General features: G+C 47.5%; 1 protein-coding gene across 3 annotated transcripts in view; it reads left to right on the forward strand.

Annotated features, from left to right (window-relative positions):
- Nucleotides 1–12,441, forward strand: part of LOC137543587 (ornithine decarboxylase-like) — a 91,202-nt gene that overhangs the window by 32,113 nt on the left and 46,648 nt on the right. For 2 of the 3 annotated variants that reach the window (XM_068264691.1, XM_068264699.1), the window contains exon 2: nucleotides 7,305–7,465. In XM_068264691.1, coding sequence (XP_068120792.1) covers nucleotides 7,305–7,465 — 161 coding nt within the window. Of the gene's footprint in view, nucleotides 1–7,304; nucleotides 7,466–11,276; nucleotides 11,475–12,441 lie in introns of those variants that run through there. The other variant, XM_068264705.1, reaches the window with a different exon arrangement.

Raw genomic sequence — 12,441 nt, forward strand, 5'->3', positions numbered from 1 at the left:
AGGGGAGTCTAGGGGTTAGGGATAGGTACAGGTAGGGTTCTGTGTAAGAGTAGGCTTAGGTATAGTTTTAGTAAAATTTTAGTAATAATTACTAATGTATTACAACACTTATTACGAACGTAGTTATATTTATATCATCTTTATAAACAATATTTTCAGATTTTATTATAAGAACAAACCATAAATGACTGTTATTCACAATAATATACAATTATAACAATTAAACATATATTATTGGTTTTTTTATAAACGTAATTATAAGTTTAACTTTTGAAACAGGGAAGATTAACGTTTTCACAATTTCCGATTTCATAAACATTATTTAATGATTTATAATTTTGTTAAACATTATTTGTAAACGAAATATAGCACACTATATTTATAAACCCTATTAATGATTAATTATTATTTAGAGTTTACACCCCGCGCCCTTTTTGTCCAGGCGCCCTTTTTGTACGTACGCACTGCGAGCGGCTGCTGCAGCAAGTGATGATGCCAGCCAATCACAGAGGAGGGTGAAGCCAGTGTCAGACTGAGCCAATGGGAGGGCGGGATTTCCCCCAGTAGGCCCCACCCCAAAGTCCCGACATGCCTGCTGTGGGTGGTCTGTGATGCATACAAAGACACGGCCAGGCTGGCTGCCGTCCAGCTAAGGAGGGTCTGGGAGGAGGAGCTGCAGGTAGCATGCTGGGAATGGAGGAGGCCTGGTGCTGCTGAAGATGGAGGAGGCAAGATGACTGAGGTGATGGGCTGGCTCACCCAGCCAGACCTCAAGAAGAGAAGTTTTCAATAAAGATCGCCTGGCCACGGAAAGAAGCCCCGCCCACCACGTCCGGTAAGCCCCGCCCACCACGTCCGGTAAGCCCCGCCCCCACACAGCACTTTGGCCTAAATCCTAGTGTCTCTCCGTCCCCCAGCACCCACACTGACCTCTCAGCACCCACACTGACCTCTCAGCACCCACACTGACCTCCCAGAACCTACACTGACCTGACCTCCAAGCACCCACACTGACCTCTCAGCACCCACACTGACCTCTCAGCACCCACACTGACCTCCCAGAACCTACACTGACCTGACCTCCAAGCACCCACACGGACCTCCCAGAACCTACACTGACCTGACCTCCAAGCACCCACACTGACCTCCCAGAACCTACACTGACCTGACCTCCAAGCACCCACACTGACCTGACCTCCAAGCACCCACACTGACCTCCCAGAACCTACACTGACCTCCCAGAACCTACACTGACCTGACCTCCAAGCACCCACACTGACCTCTCAGCACCCACACGGACCTCCCAGAACCTACACTGACCTCCCAGAACCTACACTGACCTGACCTCCAAGCACCCACACTGACCTGACCTCCAAGCACCCACACTGACCTCCCAGAACCTACACTGACCTGACCTTAAAGCACCCACACTGACCTCTCAGCACCCACACTGACCTCCCAGAACCTACACTGACCTGACCTCCAAGCACCCACACTGACCTCCCAGAACCTACACTGACCTCCCAGAACCTACACTGACCTGACCTCCAAGTACCCACACTGACCTCCCAGAACCTACACTGACCTGACCTCCAAGCACCTCCTCACCAAGCACCCACACTGACCTCCCAGAACCTACACTGACCTCCCAGAACCTACACTGACCTGACCTCCAAGCACCCACACTGACCTCTCAGCACCCACACTAACCTCCCAGAACCTACACTGACCTCCCAGAACCTACACTGACCTGACCTCCAAGCACCCACACTGACCTCTCAGCACCCACACTGACCTCCCAGAACCTACACTGACCTGACCTCCAAGCACCCACACTGACCTCCCAGAACCTACACTGACCTGACCTCCAAGCACCCACACTGACCTCCCAGAACCTACACTGACGTGACCTCCAAGCACCCACACTGACCTGACCTCCAAGCACCCACACTGACCTCCCAGAACCTACACTGACCTCCCAGAACCTACACTGACCTGACCTCCAAGCACCCACACTGACCTCTCAGCACCCACACTGACCTCCCAGAACCTACACTGACCTCCCAGAACCTACACTGACCTGACCTCCAAGCACCCACACTGACCTGACCTCCAAGCACCCACACTGACCTCCCAGAACCTACACTGACCTCCCAGAACCTACACTGACCTGACCTCCAAGTACCCACACTGACCTCCCAGAACCTACACTGACCTGACCAAGCACCCACACTGACCTCCCAGAACCTACACTGACCTGACCTCCAAGCACCCACACTGACCTCTCAGAACCTACACTGACCTGACCTCCAAGCACCCACACTGACCTCCCAGAACCTACACTGACCTGACCTCCAAGCACCCACACTGACCTCCCAGAACCTACACTGACCTGACCTCCAAGCACCCACACTGACCTGACCTCCAAGCACCCACACTGACCTCCCAGAACCTACACTGACCTGACCTCCAAGCACCCACACTGACCTCCCAGAACCCACACTGACCTGACCTCCAAGCACCCACACTTACCTCCCAGAACCTACACTGACCTCCCAGAACCCACACTGACCTGACCTCCAAGCACCCACACTGACCTCCCAGAACCTACACTGACCTGACCTCCAAGCACCCACACTGACCTCCCAGAACCTACACTGACCTGACCTCCAAGCACCCACACTGACCTCTCAGAACCCACACTGACCTCTCCCTGCACCCACACTGACCTCTCCCTGCACCCACACTGACCTCCCTGAACCTACACTGACCACTTAACACAAGCCTTCCCATCACTACACCTAACACTAACCTCACTGTTGCACAAACTGAGGTGACACAGAGGGAGACACTTTTTTACTGCGTCGTGCTGTGCGTGCCACTTTCTTTGGAGCCATGCACAGTTTTTGACGCTACGGGCACGGGGGTGGGGTGGCTATTGAGTGGGCTCAGCAGCCAGTGGGTGGGCTTGGGAGGGGGGGGGGCAGGCCTGATGATGTGCGAGGGGCCCCAAAATTTCTGATGGCGGCCCTGGCGGCACCCGCCTCTCCATGGATGCTGGGGCCGCCCGCCGAGCTGGAGGGGTAGCGGGCAGAAAGGGGGTATTGGGCCTAGCGGCGGGGAGGGGGGTCGGACCCCCCCCTCCCTCGCCTGGGTCCCCCAATCTGCGCTCCTCCTCCAGCGTAAAGTACCAGCCAGCGTGCATATGACGAAGAGGCAACAGGCGGGGGAATCACTCACCTCTTCCGCGTTCCATCGCGTGCTCCACTGACGTCACTTCCGGCAACGCCGCCCACTGTATTGTAAGTGGACAGCCTTGTAGGAAGTGACGTCAGTGGAGCGCACGATGGAACGCGGAAAAGGTGAGTGATTCCTCCGCCCGTTGCCTCTTCAACATATGCGTGCTGGCTGGTACTTTACGCTGGAGGAGGAGCGCAGATCGGGGGACCCAGGCGAGGGAGGGGGGGTCCGACCCCCCTCCCCGCCGCTAGGCCCAATTCTCCCTTTCTGCTAGCTACCCCTCCAGCTCGCCCCCCCCCCCCCTGGGGGGGGGGGGGGGGGATTTTTTCTAATTTTGCCTCAGGCGGCGAAAAGTCTAGGGCCGGCCCTGGCTACATTTATTCCTGAAGCCAGACTTTAATCACCCTTGCCTAGGGCCTAACCTTAACCCCTTCCTTACTGGTATGTAACCTTGAAAAACCTGAACTCAAAAATGTACTTTAAAATTAGATAGTGGTACTCCCAGTCCCACCAGTTTGCATAAGGCGTTCCCACGCTCTGTGGGCTGCCATAGTCATAGTCTAGTCTGTCATAGTCTAATGTCCTACCAAAATAATATTATGTATTTATACAGAACTGACACCTTCCGTAGCACTATACAAAGTACATAGTCATGTAACTGACTGTCCTCAGAGGAGCTCACAATCTAATACTACCACAGTCATAGTCTAATGTCCTATATTATTATTATAATTATTATTATGTATATATACATACACTACACAATACATACATACACATATGACTATGGTAGGGAATAGATTGTGAGCCCCTCTGAGAGACAGTTAGTGATAAGAAAATGTACTTTTGACAGTGCTGCATACAGTGCTGCACTGACATCTGCAGCGCTTTACAGAGTACATAGTCATGTCACTGACTGTCCTCAGAGGAGCTCACAATCTAATCCTACCATAGTCATAGTCTAATGTCCTACCATATCATTATTATGTATTTATATAGAACTGACATCTCTTGCAGCACTTTACAGAGTACATAGTCATGTCACTGACTGTCCTCTATGCAGCTCACAATCTAATCTCTTCCATAGTCATAGTGTAATGTCCTACCATAGTATTATTATTATGTATTTATATAGCACTGATTTATCTGCAGCATGTTACTGAGTACATAGTCATGTCACTGACTGTCCTCAGAGGAGTTCACAATCTAATCCTACCATAGTCATAGTGTAATGTCTCTTCCATATTATTAGTATGTATTTATATAGCACTGACATCTCTTGCAGCACTTTACAGAGTACATAGTCATGTCACTGACTGTCCTCAGAGGAGCTCCCAATCTAATCCTACCATATTATTATTATGTATTTATATAGCACTGACATCTCCTGCAGCACTTTACAGAGTACATAGTCATGTCACTGACTGTCCTCAGAGGAGCTCACAATCTAATGCCTACCATAGTCATAGTCTAATGTCCTACCATATTATTATTATTATTATGTAGCTATATAGCACTGACATCTTCTGCAGCACTGTACAGAGTACATAGTCATGTCACTGACTGTCCTCAGAGGAGCTCACAGTGTAATCCTTTCATAGTCGTAGTCGAATGTTCCTCAGTTTGCTTCTATGATAGCTCTTACCCTGCTTATATAAAAACGAAGTAAGTTAAGATAACTCATGAGATAAGACAAGCGAGGACAGTTGATTTATAAGATACATTTTGTGAATTGCCAACATATGTGACAATAACCCTAACAATGTGTTAGGGAAGAGATTACATATTGCTTATCAAAAGTGGAATGTCACTTTAAGGGATGCAGTGTTGGCAATGGCATACCGGCAATAACCGGCCCTCGAATGACATGTCCTCCCAAGTTGTTACGACTTGGAGGGGGGAATAGTGTTTAACACCGCTTGGAATTTCAGCAGCAGTCATTTATCTCACCCTGCACCCAACTAACTGGGTGACTAACTAATACGAACACCAATCTCCTCCCCCAAGATTAACCCCTTAATAACACCTAAAGCCAACCTGCCCCCAAATGTTTAACTCTTTCTGATGCTTAGTCTCAACCTGCCCCCTAATGTGAAAGGACCACTACCATGAAAATCGTATGTATGTAAAATACATGTAAACACATTCACAGAAGAACATTTCTTCCAGAGTAAAATGAGCCATAAATTACTTTTCTCCTAGGTTGCGGTCACTTACAGTAGGTAGTAGACATTTGATAGAATTGACAGGTTTTGGACTAGCCCATCTCCTCATGGGAATTTTCAAAAGCATTTAGTGAATGGCAGTTGCTCCGTCCAACTGCCAAAAAAGTGTGAAGCGGGCAAGGAGGCTGGCCAGCATCGTTGTAAATATCCTTTTCAGGGAGTGTTTTTATGAAGAATAAAGGCCATGCTTAGAATCCCCCATGAAGAGATGGACTAGCCCAAAACCTGTCGGTTCTGTCAGATTTCTACTACCTACTCTAAGGGCGGGTTCACACTGCAAGAGCTTTTTAAGCGCTAGTGACTTTGAAAAGCTCTTGCTAATGCAATGCTATGGGGGATTTTTTCAGAATCACATCACTCCAGTGTGGACACACACATAGGCAGGGCCGGCGCTACCATTAAGGCAAAGGAGGCAGCTGCCCCAGGGCCCCAGAGCTTGTAGGGGCCCCCAGTGGCTACAAGAGGAAAAAATTGTTTTTCAAATCGGCCTTATAGTTTTTGAGAAAATCAATTTTAAAGTTTCAAAGGAAAAAAAAAAACCTTTAAAAACCTGCCGACTTTAATGGTTGATAGCAAATCCACCTTAAATGCTAGAAACCCTTAATTTGCAGGATATGTTAAGGAGATCATTAGGAATAAGAGGAAAAAACAATTTTTCAAAAAGACCTTATAGTTTTTGAGAAAATCGATTTTAAAGTTTAGAAGGAAAAAACTATAGTTTTAAATGTGGTAAATGTCACTTTTAGTAGCAAACCTAACAGTAGTGTAATTTTACATGCATCAAAAGAAAGAGCAATACATTTCCTGCCGGGTTTCCAGGGGGTCTATACGCAGCCGCAGCGCTTTGGCCAGGGATCGCTATACAGGCGCAATATGGCTGTATGAAGATCCCTGGCATTTTTTCCTATTTTCCCAATTTTTTTTATGTTTAGAGTGTGGGAATTTTTTTTTTTTTTAAATTATGTGGGGTCCCCCCTCCTGAAACTTTTTAACCCCTTGTCCCCCATGCAGGCTGGGATAGCCAGAATGTGGCGCTCTGACCGATTGGGACTTCACACCCTGACTATACCAGCTGCAAAAAAGGTCCCCTAATGCCGATTTTTGATCCGGGGTATATGTTGGGGGGGCCCCCCAGGTTTATTTTGCCCTGGGGCCCCATTGTTGCTTAAACCAGCCCTGCACATAGGATAACATAAGCAAGAGCTTTTAAAATCACAAGGTGCTCAGAAAAGCTCTTGCAGTGTGCACCAGCACTAAGTGACAGCAACATAGGAGAAAAGTAATTTATGGCTCAATTTACTCTGGAAGAAACATACTTCTTATGTGTATCTGTGTACATGTATTTTACATTTTACATTTTTTCCCGATACTGGTCCTTTAACCCCATATTGATATATAAGCCAATTCTTCCCTCTAATGTTAACCCCTATTGAGACCTTATCCAAACTTTGTGATGCCTACCCCCTCCCGCTCCCCCATGTTAACTTCTTTCTAACCCCTCCACCACCCCTTCCTGATCTTTCCTGACACCTAACCCTCCCCTCTCATTCTTAATGCACTATATCTAACCTTCTTCTACCCTGTTCCTTGGCCACTCTCTCTAACCAATACACCCCTTTCCTCATTCTCTCTACTATAGTTAAGTACCAGTACTTTTCATGGGCCTGTGGTGCAGAGGATGGTAGCCTAGGCATCTTCCAAGTTTGGCCTATGCCTAAAAACTGTCACTGTTCACAGCGCTGAGAATGTAGAAAGAACTTGTCAGACCTGTACTTGTTATAGTAATGAATGCACTACTAGGTTTAGCTCAGAAGTAAATTCTATCCTTTGATATTGCAGTTATGAATGGAATCACCCACAAAGAAAACGGTCATTTGAAAGAAAGGAAAGACTCGATAGAGGAAGTATGGAGACTGATGAGGGACAGCACCCTGACAGTGGTGGAAGATGGGATAACTGCTCTAGACTTTCTGAAGGAAAAAACAAAAGATTCATTAAATGTAAGTAGCAGCAAGGATGTTTCATTCTTAAAGGAAACATCAGGTAATAAAGGTAAAATCAGTTTTACTCACCTGGTGCTTTCTCCAGCCCCTTGCAGCCAACTGTCCCACGCTGATCGCTCCCGCTCTCCCCCGCTGTCCCGGGCTCCCCGCACGCTGTTCAGTCCGACTTCGAGGTCGTCCTTACTGTGGCTGCGTGAAGCGCCGCTGTCAATCGTGGTCCGCGGCGTACTGCGCAGTGCTGGGCCAAAATTACACATGAGCGTAATTACGCATCGTAATTCACTACAAAATGAACCGTAAGCGTTACGCGTAACTTACGGTCTTTCGCATAACTATTTACGCGTAAGCCGTAAAGCTGTATCGTAATTACGCCGTCTACCGTAGTTGTGTAGGTATGCGTAATTTTACGCTAACTTACGCGTAATTTTACACGTAATTACTAATGTACAACTCCCCTTTTCTAAGAGTAGCCAATCAGTCAACATGTTTGGTTGGGATTCCCTGCATTAAATGTCTGTGGTGTCTCCAGGTCTCTTTTACGTGTCTGTCTGGTTATTTGAACTTCCTGTTGTTTTTTATGTATTAGCCAATCGCAGGCTTTGAAGCTGAGGGTGCCCGGAACACATATGCACGCGTACGTTTTGACGCATACGGATGATGTGTACGCAATAGTTATCACAGTGACGTCTGTTGCGTACACATCATCCGTATGCGTCAAAACATACGCGTTAATGGGTATTACGACACTACGCGTAACATCGTAGTGTAAGCACCTGCATTACAGTATCCTTACGCGTAACTGCGTAAGTTAACGCGTAATTACAGTGATGACCCATAGATAATTTCCTACGCCGTAACCGTAATTACGTAATGCGTAATAGCGTACAAATACGCATAATGATCCGTAAGCGTAGATTTTTCCATTACGACCAGCACTGGTACTGCGCAGGGGCAGTAGTCCTGCGCCTGCGCAGCCATAAAATAAAATTCCATTTACTCACTGCATTGTGTTCATTATGTAGCCTGGAACCTCACACTGCATAGCAAGCACTTCAATCTAATAAGAAATATGGCTGCTGTGATGAATCTTCTCTCAGTCAGACTGGCTCTATTTGGTACATTGCCAATTAAAAGGAAGCTTGTCATCTCCCCTCCCACATTCCTGCTCCTCACTGATTGGCAGTTCAGTGTGACACAAGGCTAAAATCTGATCTTGCTGTGCTCACGTTTACAAAGCAAGCTAGCTGTGACAGAGCAGATTTTAGGAGAAAAAAAAGTAAGGCAGGAAATGACATCAGTATTGGCTTCAGTCAGAGGGAATCCAAGATGGCTAATGCCTGAAACAGAATTCTCTTTATTTACTATATCAAATTCACTGAAATCAAGACACGGACAGTGCAATACATCTGTTTTAGAAATAGAGCAAGTAGTTATCTACTTATATATGTGTTTTCTTTCCCTGGCATAGTATGGCTGACCCTGCTGCTTTAAAGTGGAGCCCCAATGCAACCTGGGGGCAGACAGGACTGAAGTTTGTAGGCCACGTTGTGTTTGTCAGGATTATTAGCAAACACAGCTTTCCCACCATTACTTTCTGTTTTAGCACCCTGTGAGGTCACAGTAACCCAGGGGCAGGGCCATATTTACGATAAGGCACCGTAGGCACGTACCTACAGGCGCCTGATGATGAAAAAGCGGATATTCAGATATCCGACCAAATTACCAGAGGGTACCCGACCTATTCGGGTATCCGAATAGAAAAACCGGAAGTGCCTTTTTAAATAGCTTTAAAAAGAGTTTTTTTAGGGTAAATGATGCATGTAGCATCATGTTTTTTTTAAAGGGAAAAACTAATTTATTATTTGGTGGACATAAAATAAAAAATAAAAAAAAATAAAGCTATCATCAGGACTAGGTTCCAGACAGCGGTCGTGCAGCCCACATTGTGTCCAAAGTCCAATCGCACAACTGGGACATGACAGTTTTCAGCCCAGACACCTCCAAAAAATGACACCGCAATTGTGTTTTGGGTTGAATATAGGTGGTGGTATCAGCAGCAGTGGCCTGTGGCACCGTGGCGGTGGGAGCCAGCGCCAGCTTGCTTCAGCCTCTTGAACTCCTCATGCTCAACAACATGTTTTTTGGCTAGATGGGTGATGAAGCTGGAGGTGCCATACTTGTAGGGGTCACAACCTCTGCTCATCTGTAGTTTGCACACATTGCATATGGTAAACTTGCTGTTCAACGAGGGCAGAGTGAAAAACCACCAGATTGGGGAGGTGAAGATTCCCCTGCGGCCTGAATTAGATGCTGCGGCTTTTCTCCCTGTGTCGGTTGGGGGTTGAATGGTGCGGCTGGTGGTAGCGGCAGAAGGATGTGGTCGGTCCCGCATTCCACGGCCACTGTCTGCAATGCTGATCCTCCGTGCCAAACCCACCAATGCATCCTCCTCCTCAGAGTTAGAGCTGACATCCCCATCCTGTGGATGGTAGTCACGGTCCTTCATCCCTTCATCAACATCATACCTCCTCCTCTTTAAAACCCAGAACATCCTCCTCAAACTCCTTGCGGCTAACAGCCCTGAGTTCAATCGCGGCGCCTGGAGCGAAAAGCTCGCTGACTGAGGGTAGGCTGCCCGCTGGGGTCGACACTGACACGGCAGACCTTCTGAGGGTGGCCGTAATGTTGCTCCCTGTCCTCTTGCCCTTGCTGCCCCTCCCCTGGCTGCCGGTGCCAGCAGACATAGTACAACTTATACGTGATGATGTCAGCAGATGATGTGAGGTACTTTTACTTTAATGAAATCGGAGTTGGACTTTAAATCAAATCAGCACGGAGTGACAGACTGCAGAGTAGAGGACAGACAGTGCACACTGTCTCAGGGCTGGTTCAAGTAACAATTGGGCCCTAGGGCAAAATTAGCCTGGGGGCCCCCCAACAGACACCCCCTCCCAAAAAGCGCCATTAGAGGCCCTTTGTTGCAGCCAAATTTCCCTCCTGGGCCCCTGAGCTGGCTGCTGACCCTCCCCCAATCACCTCCCAACTTAACAGACTCCTCAGAGTCCCTGGCAAGCAACAGTTAAGATGGGGGAGGGACACCTTGGGGGCCCCTACAGGCTCTGGGGCCCTGGGGCAATTGCCCATTTTTTCCTATGGTAGCTCCGGCCCTGCACTGTCTGTCTAACTGTCACACTGACAATGCTCAGCACAGCAGCACTGCAGTAATCTGTAGTAAGCTAACACAGTACTACTCTCTCTAACAACTAACTGCAGTACTAACTAACTATATAATACAATACAATAACACAGTAATCCTATTCCCTAACCTATACTGTCCTGCTGGCCTGCACAGCACACACAGACACAGACAGGACATAACTGAGTGAATGAAATCAAACAATTACACTAGCTAGCTAAAAAAAACAATAGAACAATAGTGTAGTGAAGGTGTTTAGCACTCAAAGCTTTAGGTTTATCCCTGTATACAGGCAGCACTTGCTAAGCCAACAGCACTGGAGCAAGTCTTTCAGTGACCAGCCAGCCAGCCACACAAGCAAGGACGATCTGTCTCATCATGCCAGCCCTCCTTATTACACAGGGCGGCTGGCCAGGGTTCCCTTCTGTGATTGAGTTCCAGGGCTTAGGCTGGGAGGCCTCTGATTGGCTCAATGAGGTCAGGTGGGGCTGGCCAGAGTTCCCCTCTGTGATTTGTTGGCTTTGCTAGGGCTTCTGCTGGGAGCCCTCTGATTGGCTGGGAGCCCTCTGATTGGCTCAATGACATCATCTCCCTTGTTACAGTACCCGGATTCGGATATCCGTTGGATATCCGCGGGTACCCGCGGGTATCCGGATTAAGCGGCCAGATACCCGCATAGAGCTATCCAGATCCGGCCCCAGGTATCTGGAATCCGAATCCGACTGGATAGCGGAAAAATGGCCGGATACCCGGGTTTACCCGGGTACCCAGATCCGGATGAGCATCCCTGCTGATGAGTAAAAATGAAAGGTATACTCACCCAGCTCTGTGCATTCCAGTGACAAGATCTCCCTTCAGTCAGGTACACCTCTAGCTACTTAATACTGAGGGTACCTCTGGGTACCTAATGCTTAGACAACTGTAGCTACCTATGATGGGCAAGGGAAGTAAGGGAGAAGTGACAGCTGGGACAGCCAGCACACTTGCGGTGTGGTTCGGCGGGGGTGTGTAGGTTCATGGAGGGTGGAGTCTAGGGTGTCAGGACATCTGTGCCTATAGGCTTCTGTGAGGTAAATCCGGGCCTGCCCTGGAGGTCTCATTTGTCGGAACACGACTACGGCTTCCCTCTTCACATCCCATGTAGAGAACTAATAGCACTGACATGACCATGAATGACCCCACTGTCATTATAAAAAGACAAGGGATTAAAAAAGACTAAGGTTATGCACTGACTTTATAACATTTTTATTAAAAATATTTAAAAAGCATATTCAATATTGTGCAAAAAAGCACCATTTTGAGATGAATGATCGATTTTATCACCTTTGTAAAACAGGTTATAAGCGTACCGCTAATCTGCCCTCATTTTTTCGTAAGTGAAAACAATGTAATAAATATAATTACTTATTGTTTACAATATTAATGTATAAATTATTTTGTCACTGTGTTTGCCTATTGTAAAATCTTTCCTCTCCCTGATTGATTTTCTGAAATGTTTCTCGGGCAATGAAATCTTTAGTACTGGCAAGTGGTCTCTGCAGAATGTTCATTCACTGAGTGTTCTAAAGCCAGTACAACACATAGCTGGTCTCACAGATTTCTGGAGGGAGGGTGGGGGAGTATTCAGCAAAATAAACAGCCTAGGATAAGCCTCAGTGGGAGGGTGGAGCTACATACCAATATACAGCAATCTACATACCTCCTAACTTTTTGAGATTAAAAAGAGGGACATTTAAGCCACACCCCTGATCACGCCCCATCACACCCCTTGTCACGC

Source organism: Hyperolius riggenbachi, chromosome 2 (assembly GCF_040937935.1).
Source record: "Hyperolius riggenbachi isolate aHypRig1 chromosome 2, aHypRig1.pri, whole genome shotgun sequence".
Lineage (NCBI taxonomy): Eukaryota > Metazoa > Chordata > Amphibia > Anura > Hyperoliidae > Hyperolius > Hyperolius riggenbachi.